We start from the raw sequence: 21,348 nt of genomic DNA on the forward strand, positions 1-21,348 counted from the left end.
ATACTCCAGTGGTTCCCACTTCTTAAATACCAGGATTTCATTATTCCCTTCACTTGTTATCATTACAAGGGTTTGATTGTTGTTTTGTATCTAATGATATTTAAAGACCTGTGAAGAAAACAACAACTAATAAAACCATGCTGTCAAAAAAAAAAAAAAAAAAATGTGCATCTGTGTCCTCAGTAACAATCAGAGGGATCTCAGTCCATTTTGAGACAAAATAAACGAAGGAAATAATGGACCAATTCTTGGAATACTAGCAAATATCTACGGCAGATTTGATGAAGCTGGAGCAGCAGCTGTTGCTTGACTGTGAACCACAGATGAGAAAGAGACCAGTGGACAAATCAACATGATGATGCTGATGACTTGCTGCTAGCAGAGCAACAGCAAGTTGAGGAAGCAGTGGGAATATTCACTACAGCTTGGTCGATTTCTTCTGTTCAAGTATGTTTGATTCTGTTTTCTTCTTTGGGGTCTTCTTGTCGCTGTGGGAAACAGGCATACAGGAGGTTTATGTTATCATACGTGTAAACAGACATACATTTTATGCTTCTTATTATAAGATCATTCTCTGCTAGGAGACTATGAACATAACACATTCAAAGAATCAAATGCAAAAATAGTGCTTCCTGGCCTTATATGTACATTATTTCATAAAAACATTTTTGTATTTATGTAGGCGTCATCATTATATCATCATATTCACTGCAAAACCCTAATAAGAAAAAATATTGAATTGAGCAAGGTCATGAAAAATCCTTAAATCAGACTGAAACATTCACTTTTTCTTTTAAAAATGAGAATAAATATCCAACCCACTGACACACGTTTTGCAGAATTGAACCCTGAAGCATACACAATAACTGTTCAGGTTTTGTCATACTGCACACATTGGTGATGAAGAACCATGACCACTGACAAAAGTGTTATCAGGAGAAGTATGTGCTTTCACCTGTTGCCCTCAGCCTCGTCTGTTGAATCCGGGAGCTCTTTTCTTCTGGTCTCAGGAAGCAGGTAGCTGAGAGCACCACTGAGGATCGTGAGGCTGCTGTAGACTACGATGGGGATGGACCAGTGGTACACGGCCGTCATGTTGAGCAGTGGAGACAGCAACCCACCAGTTCTGCTCGCAATAGCTCCCAGACCAGAGGCTGTTTGTCTGGATCAGGAATGAACAACAGCACTTAGATGGCAACAGCTTCATGTTTCCTGGTTGTCTTGACAACCATGCAATAATATCTTTTGGCTTTCTGAGTAGAACGTAAAGTACAACTAGTACAATAGTACTGTAATGCTCTTTATAACTGCATGTTTTTTTATTGCCTTTAATAGAGCCATTTAACTGATCTGACAACAAAAGAAGAGTAGCACCCTTTAGTATCTGACTTTATGTGACTTTCTGTGTTTATTCGACTAATTTGGCAACAAACATGTCTACTAGAGCAGTGGTTCTTAGCCGTGGGGCCAGTACTACCTGAAGGGACAAAAAACACTTTTATATAGTGCTTTTCTACCTGTTGGTAGTAAAAGCGCCACATCTAACCATTCGCTCCCACAAGCACACACACATTCACACACCGCCACGCACTGGGAGCAACTGGGGCTTCATTGATTGAACTGTTAACCCTCTGGTTCATGGATAACCCGCTCTAGAGGTTATCATTTGATGACACCAGAGATATTACTGTTCATCCATGAGATGTTCAGTTACAATACTACTTCCTAACACTTAGTGGCATTCATGCACCAGTCAAATGCTTAACAAGCTCCAATAAACAGAAGACAGCCAGCCGCTAGCCTGTAGCAGAAGATATGGAGAAGTATTTAAATTGGAAAACTAAAGATGAAAGTTGTGCCAAATCTAATTCTTTATTGTTACTGTTTGTGTTAATAAGCCTGATTTGAGCCTTTATATTTGTCCCATGAATTGTTGGCCTGGTCAACGTCTTGCTGTATGTACTGGTTGAAGCACACACATAAATGTTTTTTGTGATGATCACGATATATCACTTAATTTTTTTAGATTTTAGCTGTCAGCGTTAATATTTCAATGAGTCCTGAGCCACTTTGCCCTGAAAAAGTTGGGGCCCAAGGTCAAAAAGGTTAAGAACCCCTGATTTAAACTATTTTTACAGAGAAGAACTGTGTTTACATTGGCGCACATGAATCAACCACATCATCATGGTCACTGGCAGGACAAGTGAACGACACTGATTATCTGGTTATAATGGGACTTGTATATCAGGAAGTAGCTGAACATTTTGTCCTCTAATCTGATTAGGGAGTGAATGACAAAAACTATAAACCATAATTTGCAAATTTACACATTACATGAGAATCACAGAGTTGGTAGAAATCAGCTGTGTTGCCTCATTTGCATATAGAATGTTGGGAAGTTCCAGTAGAATCTTGGGTCACAGGTGCACAGCTACCTCTCACTCAGAGTTCAGCCTCAGCATCGCTTTGCAGTTTTCAGGTGTTCAGAAGGACCCTGGACTCAGCCACGAACACAATCTCACAGTTTAGCTTTTGTTTTCCAGGTTCCAGAAACAAAAACTCTGTTTCTATCTTGGTTTTCCAGGACATTACATTAACTTATTTTCTTTTCCAGGTTTTCAAGGGAATTAACTTCTTTGCTGTTTCAGCTTTTCCACTAATTCTTTGTGACTACTTCACACCTGCACCATTAAGAGGTAAGTGACAGCAGTAGTGTGTGCAATGCATCTTTCATCTGCAATAAAGTTCATGTGTTCAGATTTGACACGGCCTCACTCAGCAGGTCAGTATTTTGGAGATTGCGTATACTCTAGTTGTGCATTGTGTTTACACAGCACAACAGTTTCTATTTCTGACAGTTTGGTGGCAACATCATACGACTATCCACATGTGTCACTGATGATTGGCTCCTCTCTTTCTACCATTTTCCAGTCAGGTCACAAAGAAGTCTCCACCTGCAACGAGTAGGGTATTACACTGGAGACAGAACTCCAACTATCTCGTACAAGGAGAGATTATAGAGGTGAGCTGCTGTGCAGTTTTGCATACACATGCTGTGTTACACTACCATCTACACTAACACTTTGACGTTCCTAACATCTCTTATATTTTGCAGGTTTTACAGGAGGAGGACGCGTCATGGTCCTCATAACGAACACATCTTGGTGGCCAATCAGAATGTGAAGGATAATGTGGACATTAACAGTCACTCAGCCATGCGTCCCTCATACCTGGAACCAACAACAAATGGGACACAGAGGATTGGAGTCAGGAGAACCAGGGATAAGGACTCTTCATATGAGAAATATCCGTTTCAGATGTATTTGTATTTTCATTTTCAGTTTGTTGAACCTACAATGTGCAGCTTTTCTGGTGGATTTATAAAAGTCGATGATTCAGATCTTTGAGACGTACCTTGTTAATAAAGATCTCATTTGCTCTCTTCCTCAGAATTAATATTAACACATATTAAATTAAGATTATTAAAATAAATTAAGGTCCACCAGAAGTTGCTGTCCCTCAGACAGCAGATGGACATGTTTGATCCTCTGGCAGACACGTTAATGAACTTTGCGTCAGACTCTCAAAGTATGAGATCCTCACAGTTTTCATCTGAGTCATCGTGAGTCATTAACTTTCCATGTGTCCTCTTGATTGTGTGAGCAGGTGCCAGAGTGATTCTGCATTCCAAAATCCAAAAGGATTTTAGTCACATGAGCAACACTCACATACAAAATGCTGCCATTTTGTCTCCTCCTTTTACTTAGTAGGTCAAAAATAACCAACCAGGTCTAATGCTTAAACATGGACAGGGCCACTTCATCCTAACATCATCAGACCCACAACAAACATGGTGATGTCTGATAGGGGAACAAGTGGTCTTTCTCTGTGTTTCTGCAAGTACTTGTTAAGTTTGAGCTGCAGGTGGAACAGATAATGACACTGCTGAGCATCAGGCTCACACCTAATCCAACATAATGACAGGGGTAATTAGAGAAAGTCACTGAAGAGACTCAACGTACCGAAAAGATGTTGGAAACAGCTCCTGAATGTAGACGCTGCAGACGGAACCTGCCCAGTTGATGAAAAAACGTCCTGAGGTTGCTAGTATGGTGATGGCAACAGCATTATCTTGAAGAGAAGGACAGAAGATCAGAAGAAAGGAATGAACACAAGCATAGAAGTTTAAGGTCAGGCTTTTGTAGGCAAACAGCCTCACAATTTAACATGGGGGTGTTTGGGTATAATGCTGGTCAGACAGCACAGTTTGAGCTAAAACACTCCCTTTTCAGTTTTGACACCTCCTGATAACTGCTATATCCCCATTAAATGAGTAGTGAATCTCACACTTTTGTAATTGGGTTTGGCACACAAATATTTTTTTCCTTAAGATGTAATGTATTTGGAAGCTATTTCTGAATCAACAATATGTGTTCAAAGGACCTCAGTGAAAACAGGCCATCCACAGAAAGCAGGAACATTAAGAGAGAATTAATGTGAGGAAAGACAAAGAACACTCTGGTGAGCTCTGCCACCTAAAAAGACCCTTTTTATTGTAAAGTATAAACAGCCTCAACAGTAAGAAGTACTCTCTCCAGGAGGTAGACATTTCATTATTCAAGTCTGCCACAAAGCGAAGATAAAGAGAAAACACGGTTCACCACAAGGTGCAAACCATTCATAAACCTAAAGACCAGGGTGGACTTTGCCAAAAAACAACTGAAAGGCAGGCTGGGAAAGCATTCTTGGGACACAGGAAACCTAGATCAATGTGTACCAGAAGGAGAGTATGAAGAAAAAAAGAAGAAAACTTGAAACACTTTATGATTTAAGCATACAGTCTAGATTCAAACATTACGTCTTGACAACTTTGTGTATGTACAACTCTGCAAATAACTAAAGGCGTGTGCTGGTATCCACATTAAATTTGTGTTGAACCATGCATTTTATCCCAATGCCAGCGTGAATGTCTGAACTACATTTTATGGCAGTCCGTTTAAAAGCTATTGCAACACTTCAGTGTTGGCATTTGTTGCTGGCAGCTCAACTATGTCTGGGAATCATGCACATGATTGCCAACACATCTAGATTAGATTGAAGTCAATTATTGAGTAGAACTACATTAAAATATATTGTATGAGGAAGCCCCAGGAGAGAGAAAAATGAACTATAAAGTCATTGGTTTCGCTGATCTTTGCATAAAGATTTACAATATTTATACAAAAACTTTGCCCTAGCAACAATACATAACGAAAAAATACCATATACGTGACCAATTGACGACTTCGGGCTATTTGTTGTTGTACTCAGACAATGGCTTCTTCTTTTTCAAGAGGTTGGAATATAGCTTCATGGCATGCTGCCGCCACCTACTCATCTCAGTCAACCACAGTGAACTACTGATCACATGCATCTCTTCTCAGGTCTTTTCAGCTACTATGTTAAAACGTTTTCACCAAAATACAGCTTGTTTAAGCATTGGATGCAGCACTCCAACGTTTCCCAGTCCGCGTATGTTTTGGTCATTGAATTTTCCATTCACAAAATGATATTAAAAAAACAAAAAATGTGTGGTTATTTGATTTTCATTTTAAAATTCAAAAAATAAAATTGAAATTCAAGGCTTTTTTTTTTTTATCGGGGTCGAGAATGGATAAACAAAACTTTAAAAATGATTCGCTTTTAATTTTGTAAGTGTTAAAAAGACAAAACATAGAATCGTTAGAAGACGGAAACAACAAAAAAAGTGCCGTTTTATATATATATATATACATATATATATATACACATATTCAATATATATATATATATATATATATATATATATATATATAATATATATATATATATATATATATATATATATATATATATATATATTATGCGGTCGGACGTTGTCGTTTTCAAAGTAAGAGCACGTATGAGGAAGACCCTGTGTAACAGAAGTTGATGGGCATGGATAAGTATGTTGGTTTTCGAAACAATAAAATAGTGTGTCTCAGGGAAGGCGACATGACTGCAGAAAAACTAAGCCGCATATTTCAGGTAAAAACTTAAAATAACTACACGTAATCAGGGAATCAGTTAGCTACAAGCTAACACGTACGTGCAGAGATTTCTGCAGATGACAAGAATTTGTTTTGCCATGTCAAAAATAATGAGTAGGGTTACAAAAGTAGGGTTACAAAGACATTTTAGCCTGGGCCACGGAAACCACAGACATAAGTCATACATTTGGCCAGAAACTCAGTGCCGGCCTCATACGTGCTCTTACTTTGAAAACGACAACTTCCGGTTTCAAAAAAAAGGGCGCTTTTTTCTGTCTTCTAACAATACTGGTTTTTAAAGTTTAGTTTTGTCCATTCTCGACTCTAATAGGGAAGAATGCCTTGATTTTGTTTATTTATTTAATATTTAAAATAATATCAAATAACCATTCATTTTTTTTTGTTTTTCCAATATCCTCTTCTGAACGGAAAATTCGATGACCAAAACCCACACGGACCGAGTCGCCCCATCTGGAAAGATTAGATGGCCTAAATTTAAAAGCCTCAGTAGGTAAGTAATATTTTACAACACACAAACTAAAAACTAGGTCATGATTGTTGGGTGTTCTGCCTCAAACTACTTGACCTGTACTGTCCTGCAGCTTTTTACAAGCTAAGATCTGTTTTATTATACATGACAGTATCACATTTCCCAGCTTAATAATGTTGATTGTTTTACTGTGTTGTAAGGTTACACTGCTGCTGAACTAACCGTACAGTGCTGCTAACATTCGCCATGTACTGTGTGGCTTCAGGGTCAACAACTATCAACCATCAGGTGATATCAAAACTCATGTGCACATGCTGAGTTATGGCTATCAGAAGGTGCATTGTTGTGTCTGTCAGTGGGCTCTGAATCGAGACAAAATGAAAGAAACATCATTTGAATGAGTAATATCCGAAGGGTTTACCTTGAGGAACAGCTAGGATCAAGGTGCACAAGAAACCTCCAATCAGTAGTGTTGCCATGAGTGATATTTTTCTCCCTAGCGCCTCCAGCAGCCAAATGCACAGGATGTGTGCTGGGAGTTCAGTCAGGCCAAATATGGACTGTGTCAGGAAGATGTCTAAGCCAAAGTTTCCCACATTGAATGAAAGGCAGAAGTAGGCGACATTCAGAGAGAACCTGTGGTGAGCAAGGATCAGTCAAATGAAGCAGAGAGAGGGCTGAAGCACAGGTGTTAGATGTTTGTTCAGTATTTCAGTGAAATACTTACCATGCCAATATTATGGTTAAGAAATACTTCCTAAGCACAGGTGATTGGAAAAGAATTATTATGCCTCCCTTCTTTTCAGTTTCTTTCACAACAATCTGCAATGCACAGGGTTGGACAAAACATCATGCTAACATTTGCTCATGTTAGCAAAGTCTACCAAGGGTAGTTGAGGTTGTCGCAGGAATATGCAGTCAGTTTCTTTAATCATTGGTAGCCTACCACGGGTTTACCATTTTGCCTTTGTGTAACTTTTATTACAGTCTTCATAAAAGTGCAAATAAGTTTACTTGAATGGTACCTTTTCTAGCAGAGAGTCTGGAACAGTGCGTTTGTTGATGGCAGCCACTTTGGTGATGAGTTTCTTAGCCTCTTCTATCCTTCCTCTGTCCAACAACCACCTGGCTGACTCCGGAATAAACCTGTCCAAAACAGATCACTGACAGATTATTGACCCTCAGTAAGTCAAGACAGGCTGACAGAAGGAGTTAAAGCACACCATATGTAAACAGCTACGACTGCGAGTGGAACTGCTGTCATCAGCTGAGCCATTCTCCAGTCTCTGACGTAGTAGATCATGCCAGCGAGGATGCACTGGCCGACTGCACCAAACAGCTGACTCAAACAACCTCCCCACGATCGTCTGGACACCCCGATCCATTCAGTGGCTAGGAAAAGGAAGTTCACGGTTAACTTGCAGTACCCGAACATCACTTCCTCTGCCAAGAATTATAGAGCACTGAAATTGGCCAAATCTAAAAAAAGGAGATGAGTAGATTATTAAATGATATTCACAGGTTAATACTGTATTTAATACTGTACTGAATGGAGCTACCATAAGGTTGTTAGTTCAATGCTTTTGTAACTGCTACACAGTGATGCTAAATTTAGCTTAAAGCTAAATTCTCTGTACCACTAACCTTTATGAAGGCAGAATTTATTGCAAGGTTGTTCAAGGCTTTTAGGCGGCATTAGTTTTTAACTGACATCTAAAACAATGTCTTCCTACTTATATTTAACTATTAATATTTCTTTCTGACCATTGTGAGATTATATTGGAATGCTGATAAGAGTTTGTTGGTTTCATTATAAATTAAAAGGGTTAACTATGTAAAAAAAAAAAAGATGATGCAGTATTCTCTACCCAGTATGATTCCATTAAGCCGATAACCTCCGTAGCCAATTCCCACCATGAACTGGGATGCCAAATACAATGAGAAGTTGGGACATACTCCAGTTGTTACAGAAAATATAAGCATCAGAAGGGCTGGAACCTGAGTTGCTCGTTTACGACCGAACCTGGAAAGGAAAACACCCCTCTGGTCAATTTGCGGACCCCATGAAGAGATGTAAGCATAAAAATACACCTCTTTTAAGATGTTACTGTTATTTTGTCATTTAATCAACTTGAAAATAAGCTGTAACTGATGTGCACTGTTTCACGTACGATTCAGCGAAAGGTCCAAATATGAGGGAACCAACTAGGATGCCAGCCATCAGCACCGTTTGTGCAACTTGCAGCAAATAATTTTGGTCACAAACCAGATCAAACTGAAATAAAACAAACAAAAAAACACTGAAATTGTTAATACAGAGAGGCAATTTTACAGTTTGAAGGATAAATGACTGATTTAGACGGGCTCATCACTTACATTAGTGACTATGGTGGCTTCATAGAGCATGTTTCCGTACACCCATCCATTCAGACACTGTGTGGTTTCATTGAGTCCATTCTCCCTGATGGCATCGACGCTCCAGTTCACAGGTACAAACATCTGACACCTGCTGAAGGTCCCATCTTCCTCCCGCGGCACAGTCAGGTTCAGCTGCTCATCTTTGGTCAGGTTAGGAGCACCACTAAGTATCCAGTCAGTGTTACAGTGGCGCTCCGGATCTGACTGGACAAAAAACACACTGGCAAAGTGAAATGGCAGGATAGCATTTGGGAAGCAAAGGACAAAGAGGATGATCTTCTGAAATAATCCAAATTCTCCGATGGTCCGGAGGATCTCTCCAAAGTCAGTCATGTTCCTGGCACTTGCTTCCACTGTAGAGATGCTGCCAGAGGACGACCTTTAAACAGAGTCCATTAATGTTTAAACCAGGCACTGTGTGTTTTGGTGACGAAGAAACAGCACTTATATGGATATTCCTTTTTTATAGAAAGAGCTACTTTCTTTTTACACCACTCACTGGGTAACATCTGTTCAACATGTGCCTGTGTTGTGGCCTGCGGCCCAAGAGTTGTACTTACTTTCAAGTGTTTTGTCCATCAATCTTCAGCAACAAATCACAAGCTGTCTCAGCAAACTTGCAAGTGCGGTAAAACAGTCTCAGTGGTATAGTCTTAAGTCAGTCAAATGTGCCATTTGAAGCACAAGCATAGAGATAATGCTTCCTCTTGGCTCTGTTAATATAGTGTACTTAAAATAGAGTCTTATCTATCATGGAAAGTGCTGTTGATCTTTAACTGACTTTTACTGCGTGCTAGTTTATGAAATCTTTTCTTCAAGTACTTTTACATAAAGGCTAAATCTGTTACATAATGTCAAGACACTGAAACAAGTGAAGAGGTAACACACTTACCCTGTGTGTTGTATAAGATATGATGTGCTTAGTAAGCACAGCGCGGGGTTTTGAGCTATATCTGATTTGGCTTGAGCACTGCCTTGCATAAGTACTCAAGGTTACAATGAGATAAAGGGCTGTGAAAAGGCTCAAAAGTAGAGTCTCTAGTACGAGTGGAGGAGAAGAAGTCTAAGTCCTCCTCAGGTGGAGGAGGCCTGAATCACAGCCAGCTGGTCCACCCGTGAAGCTTGTAGGCCAAAAACACACCTCAAATATGTGCTAGAACTATTTAAAGACCAACGAAGGGCTGACTGTCACAGACCAGTCCCTCTACAGTCAGCTGACTTCAATCCAGCTGGACATTTATGGAGGCACTATAAAAGCTGTTACACCACAGGAAGCTCTTTCATGGACATGCTGGAATGATGTGGGTTACTATATCAGTGATGTTTTGCTTCTCATGTGAACCAAAATATTCTCCTCGGTTCTCATCTGTCCACAAAACATTTCCACAATATACTTCTGGGTTGCTGCTCAAACTGCAGATGAGCATTGATGAGCAACAACAACTGTTTTTTTTTTTTTCGTTTTTTTTTTTTTCTCTGAGCTTCCCAGAAAGCTCCTTTGTCCATGTGTGAAGATGTGGTTCTCAGCTGGTCTGGCTTCAGGACTCCTTAATCAGCCCATAACGACAAGCTGCGAGCCAAATCGAAGAAAATCTTCAACTTCTCAAATTTATTGAATGAAAAGATTTTTCAGTTTGAACCTGAGACAGTAGAATATAATATCACAATATGAAAACACACACACAAAAAAACAATATGTAATGATGAACCAAAATGAAAAGCAAGAGCCGATACTAGAGAGGGAACTATTCCCTTTTACCCTCAGTTAGCTGCAAGTTTTGTTCTGTTCAGTCACTTCTTTAAGCATTAATCATAAGGCTGACATGACAATCACAACATTTCATTAACAGACATTTTTAACAGACTTAGCTAGTGTTTTCATGCAAAATATGTGAAATACAAAAGTGCAACTTCTAGGAAATTAACAAACAAAATTAACAAAAAATTAAATAACTTTAATTATGTAGCTTACAACTAACACGTACAGTTCAGTGCTGTTTCAGATGTGATGTGCGTTGCATCCATATTTTCTAATTTTGTCCAACAAATGTTTCAAATCCACAGTTCTAGTATCTAGTCCAAAACGCAGGCACAGATAACAGAAAAGTGAATTCTTGGCTACACTTGCCATCAGTCAGTCCTACCTTTCAAACCAAGAAACATGAAACTTACGATTTTGTTGTCTGTCAATTCGAGTTATCGAACATCGTTTGGCCGACGGGATCAAAGTATCTTAATTTTTCCTTCAAGGACTACAGGAGAGGGTCAGTGGAAAACAAAAATGCAGTCAGAGCAAATTATTTTTTATTTTTTAGTTCTAATTTTAATTTCTGACTTTTGTAGTTACATGTTAATTATGTCTCTATTCCTATTACTACTTATTATTACTGATACATCAATTGTCTGTTTATGCTGGAGTGTGGCTTATACTTTGCACAAAATCAACACATTCTGAAAGCAAACATGTGTTTGCAGCATCTGTTTGACTTTTATACACAGAAATGATGGACACAACACATTGCGAGGGTTTAATTCATCATTCAAATTCATTTCAAATGTGATTTCAACCATTTTGTGTGATTTTGTGTGTGTGATTTCAACTATTTTACTCTGTTTACACTTTATTCAGTAGATTAGATTAGATTCAGCTTTATTGTTAATGCTCATGTACAGGTACAGCGCAACAAAATGAAGTTTAGCATCTAACCAGAAGTGCAATAAGTAGGATATATAGAACAAAAATCCTGACTAAAACCTTTGTAAAATAAACAAATAGATAAATAAATAAAATAGTGACAAAGTCCTAGATGCTAAGATGCTGATAAGTGGTGTTTGTAGGTTAAGAAAATGTCAGTTTATTTTATTTATTACTTATTTTTTTTTATTTTAACAATTTACTGTGTTGTCCATGAAAAAGACAATGAAGAGTATCCCCTGTTATAGTGGCTTATTTATTTATCTATACCTACCAATTAATTATTGTCTAATCAATTTCGTTCATAAAATATTTAAATCTTGAAAAAAATATAGTAAAAATAATGAAAAAGTGACTATTTCTATTTTAAATCTTTAAGAAACAATGTTTAAATTAAAATATGTTTAAATAAAATGGAAATAAAACCAATGTCAATTTTAATTTTAGAAACAGATTGATTAGTGAATAATTATTTAACACTTTCAATTAATGACCCTTTCCGATTTAATTACTGTGCAGTTTAAATAAAAACATTTTTATGTCAAATCGAGAGAATCACTCCATGGTGATCGTCCCGGTTACGATTCTGCATCGATTCTTCGATTGACCTTCGACGAACCTTTTCAACTTTGTTGCTGAAAAAACCCTGAGAAGCCTGAGAGAAATCTTTAATCCAAAGAAACTACACCTGAAGCGTGGATATCTTTACTAGACATTCACCAAACTCTGAGAAATGACTACCCGACCTTTACGGCGCGAGAAGTTACTCCTCACCTACAAGATCAGCCATGTTCAGGATGAACGCTATGGTAACAACACAGGGATAACCTGACATAATAACACATTATTACACAATGTTTTATTTATTCATATATTTGTGTATATATATATTGGGAGTTTTTTCATCAAGGTCATTGACTTAACATTAAAAGTAAACAGCCAAGATGGCGCCTTTTTTGAATGATGCTAAAATTGTGTATGATTCAAGCACATACTGTATTTTACAGTGTTTACAGGACACGAGCTCAGTGTGGTCAACCTGGGGTCTGTTATTGTTTGAACATGGTGGAGTCAAAGCCTGTGTTCCACATGTGATCATTATCTGATATTTTAGTTCCTGATTGAGGAACAAATAAGAAAGTTTAAGTGTATCCACGTACTCTGCAGATTGGTTTGTTTCTATTATTGTTTCCATGTATTCTATTGTGTTTCCATTATTTTGACAACCCCATTTTAGTCATTGCTGATACTGCTGTATATTTTTTGCGTGGCACTATGTGTGTTATGCATTATATTATTATATATCTTAGATATCTTTCTTATCTTCATCTGTCTGCTTGAACAGCCCCATAGACTACAAATTAAACAAACAATTGGTTCCATTACAACATTTCTTAAACTTTTCCAACATAAATGGAACATATTAACAATCACAGACAGTGCTGAGTTGTATCATTTTGATGAATATTCAAGTCCGGAAGGAAGTAAATGTATGTAAAGAAGGAGAGATATGAAGAGAAGAAATGTACAAAGTAGAGGACAAAAAAGAAAAAAAGAGTGTTGTGATGATCATAGTGTCATAGTATAATAATATCTGATATCTGGTGTAACACAAAAACAGCTAATTAAGTATAAGTGCAATAACAATGATGGATTAAATTTGTGTGGTGTGAACACACAAAAATGAAGAAATAAAGAAAAGATTATATCTTCAAAGATTAAATTATGGGAACAGGTTTTCAGGTGCAGCAGGATTAGATCAGGAGGAGACATTAAAACAATGCAGGACTGTTATATAACAATGCATTTGTGTTTACTACATGTCTACAACACGCTTAGTTAAAAAAGAAAAGTGATCTCTCACCATGCAAAGAATATTTCACATGACCAATTTTCATTTGTTCACGTTTATTTTATTTTACTAGATAATACTTATTTTTAGTTTACTTTAATTTAATCTTATTTTATTTTATCTTTCTTGTGGTTTTTATGAGTGTTTACTTTTATGTGCAACAAAGCTGCAGTGACAAAGTAATTTCCTTCGTGGATCATTAAAGTCTGTCTGAAATAAATTTTGTGAAGAATGGTGATGTACAGTTAAGACGCACAGCCGCCTTGGTCTCTGAACTCAGGCTTTAATTGCTCTGATCATGTCATAATTAACGTGACTAATGTCTTTGTCTCCTCGTAGCTGATCTGCTGGAGCCAGACACCACCCTGGAGCTGTTTCTCACCAACATGAGAAACCGTTCTCTGCTGGCCGTCAGCATTGACTCAATGACTAAATCGGTCTTGAGCCTCTACCACAGTCTGCTGACGGGATCCAAGGAGTTCCCCGTGATCGAGGCCGACGTTCACATGAACCTGATGTTCGTGAATACGCTTGACGAACAGCTGAAGCAACCCAACTGGGAGAACGCCCCACCAACGGGCATGCTGCCCCCGGCTCGTGGCGTCCGTACTCGAAAGATATTCACTCCAACTATTCCTGAAGAGGCGGATATGGAAGTGCTCAAGGGGGACCGGAGGAACTGCATTCGCACTATGGAGTTCAGATTTGGGAACGTATACACGCGAGTCATCTCCCCCGTTTACCGGTCCCAAGACAGAGAGCTACCAAACCGCTGGAGAGTCACTGACTACGACACATCCGGCAAGCTTGTCATGTCTACCCTCTGCCAGTTCAAGAGATGTTCGGTCCAGCTGGCCAAGTCAAAGAGGAAGCGGGAAGAAGACTGCAGCACCACCACCAGCAGCAGTTCTTCTCCTCCAAAGAAGAGAGCTCGGGTTTGAATCCTCTCAGGAGGATTCAAACCCTACAAGGAGCTACAAAGACAAGATCAGCTCCTAATGTGCAAAGAGACACGGTAAGCAGTTCATTCCTGTAAATACACGTCCATGTGACACAGGTGATAAGTTATTGCCCCAAATTATGGAAAACCTCCGAAGGTTTTAACTGTTACTCTTCCTTTTGTGTCTTTTAGAAAACACCATCTACTGCAGCCTCTCTCTTGGTAAATATGGTAAATATTCCCTCGCTTTATGTATTTGTAAGAATTCCTCTGAATAATCACACATTTATGTTGTTGTCATTTTTATTGTCTGATGCAATTTTCCAATTTTTATTTACGCTTAATTGCAGTTTCCACATTCCTCGAGAGAGAAGAAGAAATTAGACGAGACGCGACGAGAGGAAACATTCCCCGAACTTCTCTGGTTAGTAAATCTATTTGATGGTGTCACGATAATTCTTTCTGATATTCAGTCATTTTTCTATTATATTGAAATTATTTGACATTTGTCTTTTGAGCAGAAGAGAAGAGCAGAAAAGAGAAGAACAGAAAAAAGAAGAAAGACTCAAGGATAAGAGACCTGCATCGTGATGTATGTATTTATTTCTTAATTTTATCAAAATGTCCGTGATGATCAGATGTTAACTAACATTATTTCCTTCCATAAAGGAAAAAAGAAAAAGACATCAGAGCAGAAATTATAAAAGGAAACATAATGACAACCCTCCTCATTAAAAATGATAAATTTAAAATGTATTTTTTAATGAAATCAATATATTGTCTTTGCTTGACAACTTATTAAATTATTTTATCCTGTTATTTTCACTAAGTCTTTTAGAAAGAGAAGAAAGAAAGAACAAATTGAATTGTATCTCATTATTTGCCTTTGTCTTGTAGAAAGAGAAGAAGAAGAAGACGACGACGACGACGAAGAAGAAGAAGAAGAAGCCAAGTACCTGTGAACACCTGCACTTTCAAGTAAACATCACCATCATCACCATATTTCACATTTTATCGTCACTGTTATTTATATTATTGTAAAATGATTGATGATTGAATGATTTTTTCTTTTAGAAACAGTAGAAGCCATCAGATAGAAACAAGACGGATAAAGAACAAGAAGGAGCCAGTGAGGACGTGTTCTGGATGAACACTATGGTAAATCATTGTGATTCTCTACCAGACATACATTATTTACTCATGGTTTCAATATATTAACTGTTTCTTTGCCCATTTTTCAGAAAAAAAAGTTTCTTCCACTACAGCAGTCCTCTGGATATCAGTTTGATGACTGAGAGCGGAAGACAGCAAGCAAGACCAGGAGAGTTCAAAAAGACAAAACCAAGAAGAAGAAGAAGAGAAGGAGCCTAGAACACGTGGCCATCTGCACTGTGAAGTAAGCATGTACTGTGTTTCAAAATTTAATCATTTTTATTTATTTTAACATGATTCAAATGGGTTCAGTTAGTGTTTTCATCATTCTTGCTATGTATGTCATTTTGTCCTTTAGAAATAACAGTGGCCATGGTGTGAGAAAGATACAAGACAGAACAAGAAGGAGCCATTGAGGACGTGTTCTAGATGAAATCTACGGTAAAACATTGTGATTGATTCTCTACCAGAAATACATGTTTTCATGTGGTTTCAATTATAATAATTTTATTATTTTGTTGGCCATTGTTGTGTTTCAAGGAGGAGAGAAATCAAGAGAAAAGAACTTTGTTCCACCTCTAGACGTCAGAATGACGCGAGGAGAAAAGAAGAGGAAGAAGTACCTGTGACCACTTGCACTGTAAAGTAAATATACACTGTATTTCAGAAATGTATCATATTTAGTTTTTTATTTAAACATTGTTCTAATGCGTTCATTAACTGTTTCCCTAATTGTTATTTTTATGCCACTTTATCTTTTAGAAATAAGACAAGACAGAATAAGAAGGAGCCAGAGAGGACGTGTTCTAGATGAACACTACGGTAAAACATGGTGATACTCTACCAGAAAGACATTTTTCATACATGATTTCAATGAATTAAGTTGATTATTTCTTTGGTAATTTTTCTGTTTCAGAGGGGAGAAGAGAAAACTAAGAAAGAGGAACAACAACAGAAGACGTTTCCTCTCCTTCAGCAGTCCTTGCCGTGACCAGGATCCAAACCAGGGCTGCTGTGGCCACAACACAGTACTGACCTCTATGATCCTGGCTGTTTGATGGACCTGCTGAGCTGCAAAACCTTCTCATTAAAAATGGTGAACAGCCTGTACATTTGTTTTGGGTAAAATTTCTGAGAATTATCAGTTGTTTTTCTGTTGCAGAAGAAATGTAATTGTATCTTGTTATTTTTCCTTTTCTCTTTTAGAAAGAGGAGAAACTTAGAAACATTGTGTGGAAGAAGACAGACAATACAAAGAAGAAGAAGAAGCCACGTAGGCTATATGTAGTGCTCTGGATGAACACTATGGTAAATCATGGAGATTGATTCCCTAACAGAAATACATTTTTACACACAGTTTCAATTATAATATTTTCAATTTTATTGTATTGTTGGCCAGTCTCCTGTTTCAAAGAGGAGAGAAATGAAGACAAAAGAAGTTACTTCCACTTCTGGACATCAACCTCAACATTTGGGAGAGGAAGAGACAAAGCACCCGAACCAATGATGTGAGGAAGAACGAAGAAAAAAAACAAGAAGCCAACCAAGTACCTGTGATCACTTGCACTGTGAGGTAAACATACACTGTATTTCAGAATTGTATCATATAGTTTTTTTTTATTATTATTGATTATTATTATTATGACTCTAATATGTTCATTAACTGTTTCCCTAATCATTCTTTTTTTTTATTTAATTACATTTTTTAGAAATAAGAAAGGCCATCCTGTGAGAAAGAAACAAGACAGAACAAGAAGGAGCCAGTGAGGACGTGTTCTGGATGAAATCTACAGTAAAACATGGTGAACCTACATATGAAGATGAAACAAGAGGAACACGGAAAAAAAGAAGAAACACAACCAAAAGACAAAAGGAGGTTACACGGAAAAATATGAAAGGTAATGCTCTCATTAATAATAGTAAATATCCTATAATTTGGTTTACTAAAAGAAATGTTGAGAATAATTCTTCAAGTTAATTTTGTCCTTTTTTTCTTTTAGACTGGAGAAACAACAATATGATGAGAGAAGAAGAAATAACCAAGAGCATGTGAACACCTGCACTGTGAAGTAAATACATATCATGTTTTACACTATGATCAGTATTTGTTTTTTTCACGTGATCAGTGAGTTCATTGTTGTTCTCCTGTTATCTCCTGTTGCAAGTAAAGAGAGACGAGGCAAAGATGTGTCCAGGACAAGAGAACCACAAGAAAGAAGAACTTAATAAAAGAACATAAAGACAGAACAAAAGAAAAAGTGTGGTCATACTTGATTTAATTTTGTTTAGTGTTAAACGTATATTCGTGGAAAATAAGGTTTCTGACACAATTTCTGCAGATTGAGTATTTTAAACACAGCTTTTTATATTGTGTAGTGTTCATTTTTTTAGTGTTTACCAAGTCGTGCTGCTCATATGCGCCTAAAATTAGAAATAAAGTTTTATGAATATGAAGTGATATAAAAAACGCATGCATAGAAAACTGCAAAAAGAGGGAGATTTATCAAAAGAAAGTTGATAAGAGGGTCTAATTATAGATGGGGCTACCTCGGCTTAATTATGGCTAAAAAATAGTATCATTAAGGTCCCATCAAGCCTTGAACTTAGATCACTGGAATCAGAGTCCAGAGTGCTAACAATTAACAATTAGATTAGATTAGATTCAGCTTTATTGTTAATGCTCATGTACAGGTACAGCGCAACAAAATGAAGTTTAGCATCTAACCAGAAGTGCAATAAGTAGGATATATAGAACAAAAATCCTGACTTAAACTTTTGTAAAATAAACAAATAGATAAATCAATAAATAAAATAATGACAAAGTCCTAGATGCTAAGATTAAGACATTAAGAAAATGTCAGTCTTATTTTTTATTTTATTTTTTTAACAATTTACTGTGTTGTCCATAAAAAAGACAATGAAGGGTCTCCCCTGTTATAGTGGCTTATTTATTTATGTATACTCACCAATTAAGTATTGTCTAATCAATTTTGTTCATAAAATATTAAAATCTTGAAAAAAATATAGTAAAAATAATGAAAAAGTGACTATTTCTATTTTAAATCTTTAAGAAACAATGTTTAAATTAAAATATGTTTAAATAAAATGGAAATAAAACCAATGTAAATTTTAATTTTATAAACAGATTGATTAGTGAATAATTATTTAACACTTTCAATTAATGACCCTTTCCGATTTAATTACTGTGCAGTTTAAATAAAAACATTTTTATGTCAAATCGAGAGAATCACTCCATGGTGATCGTCCCGGTTACGATTCTGTATCGATTCTTCGATTGACCTTCGACGAACCTTTTCAACTTTTTTGCTGAAAAAACCCTGAGAAGCCTGAGAGAAATCTTTAATCCAAAGAAACTACACCTGAAGCGTGGATATCTTTACTAGACATTCACCAAACTCTGAGAAATGACTACCCGACCTTTACGGCGCGAGAAGTTACTCCTCACCTACAAGATCAGCCATGTTCAGGATGAACGCTATGGTAAAAACACAGGGATAACCTGACATAATAACACATTATTACACAATGTTTTATTTATTCATATATTTGTGTATATATATGTATATATATATTGGGAGTTTTTTCATCAAGGTCATTGACTTAACATTAAAAGTAAACAGCCAAGATGGCGCCTTTTTTGAATGATGCTTAAATTGTGTATGATTCAAGCACATACTGTACTTTACAGTGTCATGGACATGAGCTCAGTGTGGTCAACCTGGGGTCTGTTATTGTTTGAACATGGTGGAGTCAAAGCCTGTGTTCCACATGTGATCATTATCTGATATTTTAGTTCCTGATTGAGGAACAAATAAGAAAGTTTAAGTGTATCCACGTACTCTGTGGATTGGTTTGTTTCTATTATTGTTTCCATGTATTCTATTGTGTTTCCATTATTTTGACAACCCCATTTTAGTCATTGCTGATACTGCTGTATATTTTTTACGTGGCACTATGTGTGTTATGCATTTTATTATTATATATCTTAGATATCTTTCACATCTTCATCTGTCTGCTTGAACAGCCCCATAGACTACAAATTAAACAAACAATTGGTTCCATTACAACATTTCTTAAACTTTTTCAACATAAATGGAACATATTAACAATCACAGACAGTGCTGAGTTAAGGCATTTTGATGTATATTCAAGTCTGGAAGGAAGTAAATGTATGTAAAGAAGGAGAGATATAAAGAGAAGAAATTTACAAAGGAGAGGACAAAAAAGAAAGAAAGAGTGTTGTGATGATCATAGTGTCATATTATAATAATATCTGATATCTGGTGTAACACAGAAACAGCTAATTAAGTATAAGTGCAATAACAATGATGGATTAAATTTGTGTGGTGTGAACACACAAAAATGAAGAAATAAAGAAAAGATTATATCTTCAGAGATTAAATTATGGGAACAGGTTTTCAGGTGCAGCAGAGTTAGATCAGGAGGAGACATTGAAATAATGCAGGACTGTTATATAACAATGCATTTGTGTTTACTACATGTCTACAACACACTCAGTTAAAAAAGAAAAGTGATCTCTTACCGTGCAAAGAATACTTCACATGACCATTTCCCATTTGTTCACGTTTATTTTATTTTACTAGATAATACTTATTTTTAGTTTAATTTAATATTATTTTATTTTATCTTTCTTGTGGTTTTTATGAGTGTTTACTTTTATGTGCAACGAAGCTGCAGTGACAAAGTAATTTCCCTCGTGGATCATTAAAGTCTGTCTGAAATAAATTTTGTGAAGAATGGTGATGTACAGTTAAGACGCACAGCCGCCTTGGTCTCTGAACTCAGGCTTTAACTGCTCTGATCATGTCTAATTAACGTGACTAATGTCTTTGTCTCCTTGTAGCTGATCTGCTGGAGCCAGACACCACCCTGGAGCTGTTTCTCACCAACATGAGAAACCGTTCTCTGCTGGCTGTCAGCATTGACTCAATGACTAAATCGGTCTTGAGCCTCTACCACAGTCTGCTGACGGGATCCAAGGAGTTCCCCGTGATCGAGGCCGACGTTCACATGAACCTGATGTTCGTGAATACGCTTGACGAACAGCTGAAGCAACCCAACTGGGAGAACGCCCCACCAACGGGCATGCTGCCCCCGGCTCGTGGCGTCCGTACTCGAAAGATATTCACTCCAGCTATTCCTGAAGAGGCGGATATGGAAGTGCTCAAGGGGGACCGGAGGAACTGCATTCGCACTATGGAGTTCAGATTTGGGAACGTATACACGCGAGTCATCTCCCCCGTTTACCGGTCCCAAGACAGAGAGCTACCAAACCGCTGGAGAGTCACTGACTACGACACATCCGGCAAGCTTGTCATGTCTACCCTCTGCCAGTTCAAGAGATGTTCGGTCCAGCTGGCCAAGTCAAAGAGGAAGCGGGAAGAAGACTGCAGCACCACCACCAGCAGCAGTTCTTCTCCTCCAAAGAAGAGAGCTCGGGTTTGAATCCTCTCAGGAGGATTCAAATCCTACAAGGAGCTACAAAGACAAGATCAGCTCCTAATGTGCAAAGAGACACGGTAAGCAGTTCATTCCTGTAAATACACGTCCATGTGACACAGGTGATAAGTTATTGCCCCAAATTATGGAAAACCTCCGAAGGTTTTAACTGTTACTCTTCCTTTTGTGTCTTTTAGAAAACACCATCTACTGCAGCCCCTCTCTTGGTAAATATGGTAAATATTCCCTCGCTTTATGTATTTGTAAGAATTC

At 37.4% G+C, this 21,348-nt stretch overlaps 3 protein-coding genes and 1 long non-coding RNA gene across 6 annotated transcripts; 3 read left to right on the top strand and 1 right to left on the bottom strand.

Annotated features, from left to right (window-relative positions):
- Positions 1-108: 108 nt before the first annotated feature.
- On the bottom strand, positions 109-9,689 carry slc22a13a (solute carrier family 22 member 13a). Of its 3 annotated transcripts, XM_047589071.1 has the most exons (11): positions 9,516-9,679; positions 8,914-9,334; positions 8,709-8,812; positions 8,406-8,560; positions 7,761-7,929; positions 7,563-7,683; positions 7,265-7,359; positions 6,959-7,173; positions 4,023-4,131; positions 956-1,162; positions 109-488 (listed from the first exon to the last, which is right to left on the bottom strand). In XM_047589071.1, exons 2-11 carry the CDS (start codon positions 9,286-9,288, stop codon positions 419-421), a joined length of 1,620 nt encoding a protein of 539 aa, XP_047445027.1. In that variant the 5' UTR covers positions 9,289-9,334; positions 9,516-9,679; the 3' UTR covers positions 109-418. The 3 variants fall into 3 exon arrangements, with proteins under 3 accessions (XP_047445027.1, XP_047445028.1, XP_047445029.1); XM_047589072.1 differs by having other exon boundaries at positions 8,914-9,662; XM_047589073.1 differs by lacking the exons at positions 109-488; positions 956-1,162 and adding an exon at positions 1,169-3,230 and having other exon boundaries at positions 9,516-9,689.
- A 2,640-nt stretch (positions 9,690-12,329) lies between these two features.
- Positions 12,330-14,443, top strand: LOC125010664. Its single transcript, XM_047589425.1, has 2 exons — positions 12,330-12,459; positions 13,842-14,443. Exons 1-2 carry the CDS (start codon positions 12,384-12,386, stop codon positions 14,441-14,443), a joined length of 678 nt encoding a protein of 225 aa, XP_047445381.1. The 5' UTR covers positions 12,330-12,383.
- A 2,991-nt stretch (positions 14,444-17,434) lies between these two features.
- LOC125010205 lies at positions 17,435-18,148 on the top strand. Its single transcript, XR_007113028.1, has 3 exons — positions 17,435-17,492; positions 17,595-17,663; positions 17,760-18,148. It is a non-coding gene; the product is annotated as an uncharacterized LOC125010205 (long non-coding RNA).
- A 649-nt stretch (positions 18,149-18,797) lies between these two features.
- On the top strand, positions 18,798-21,081 carry LOC125010665. The gene is made up of 2 exons (XM_047589426.1): positions 18,798-19,095; positions 20,480-21,081. The coding sequence occupies exons 1-2, from the start codon at positions 19,020-19,022 to the stop codon at positions 21,079-21,081; spliced, it is 678 nt and encodes a 225-aa protein (XP_047445382.1). The 5' UTR covers positions 18,798-19,019.
- The last annotated feature ends 267 nt before the right edge of the window (positions 21,082-21,348 follow it).

The sequence above is a fragment of the Mugil cephalus genome, chromosome 7, assembly GCF_022458985.1.
Source record: "Mugil cephalus isolate CIBA_MC_2020 chromosome 7, CIBA_Mcephalus_1.1, whole genome shotgun sequence".
NCBI classification, from domain to species: Eukaryota; Metazoa; Chordata; class Actinopteri; order Mugiliformes; family Mugilidae; genus Mugil; species Mugil cephalus.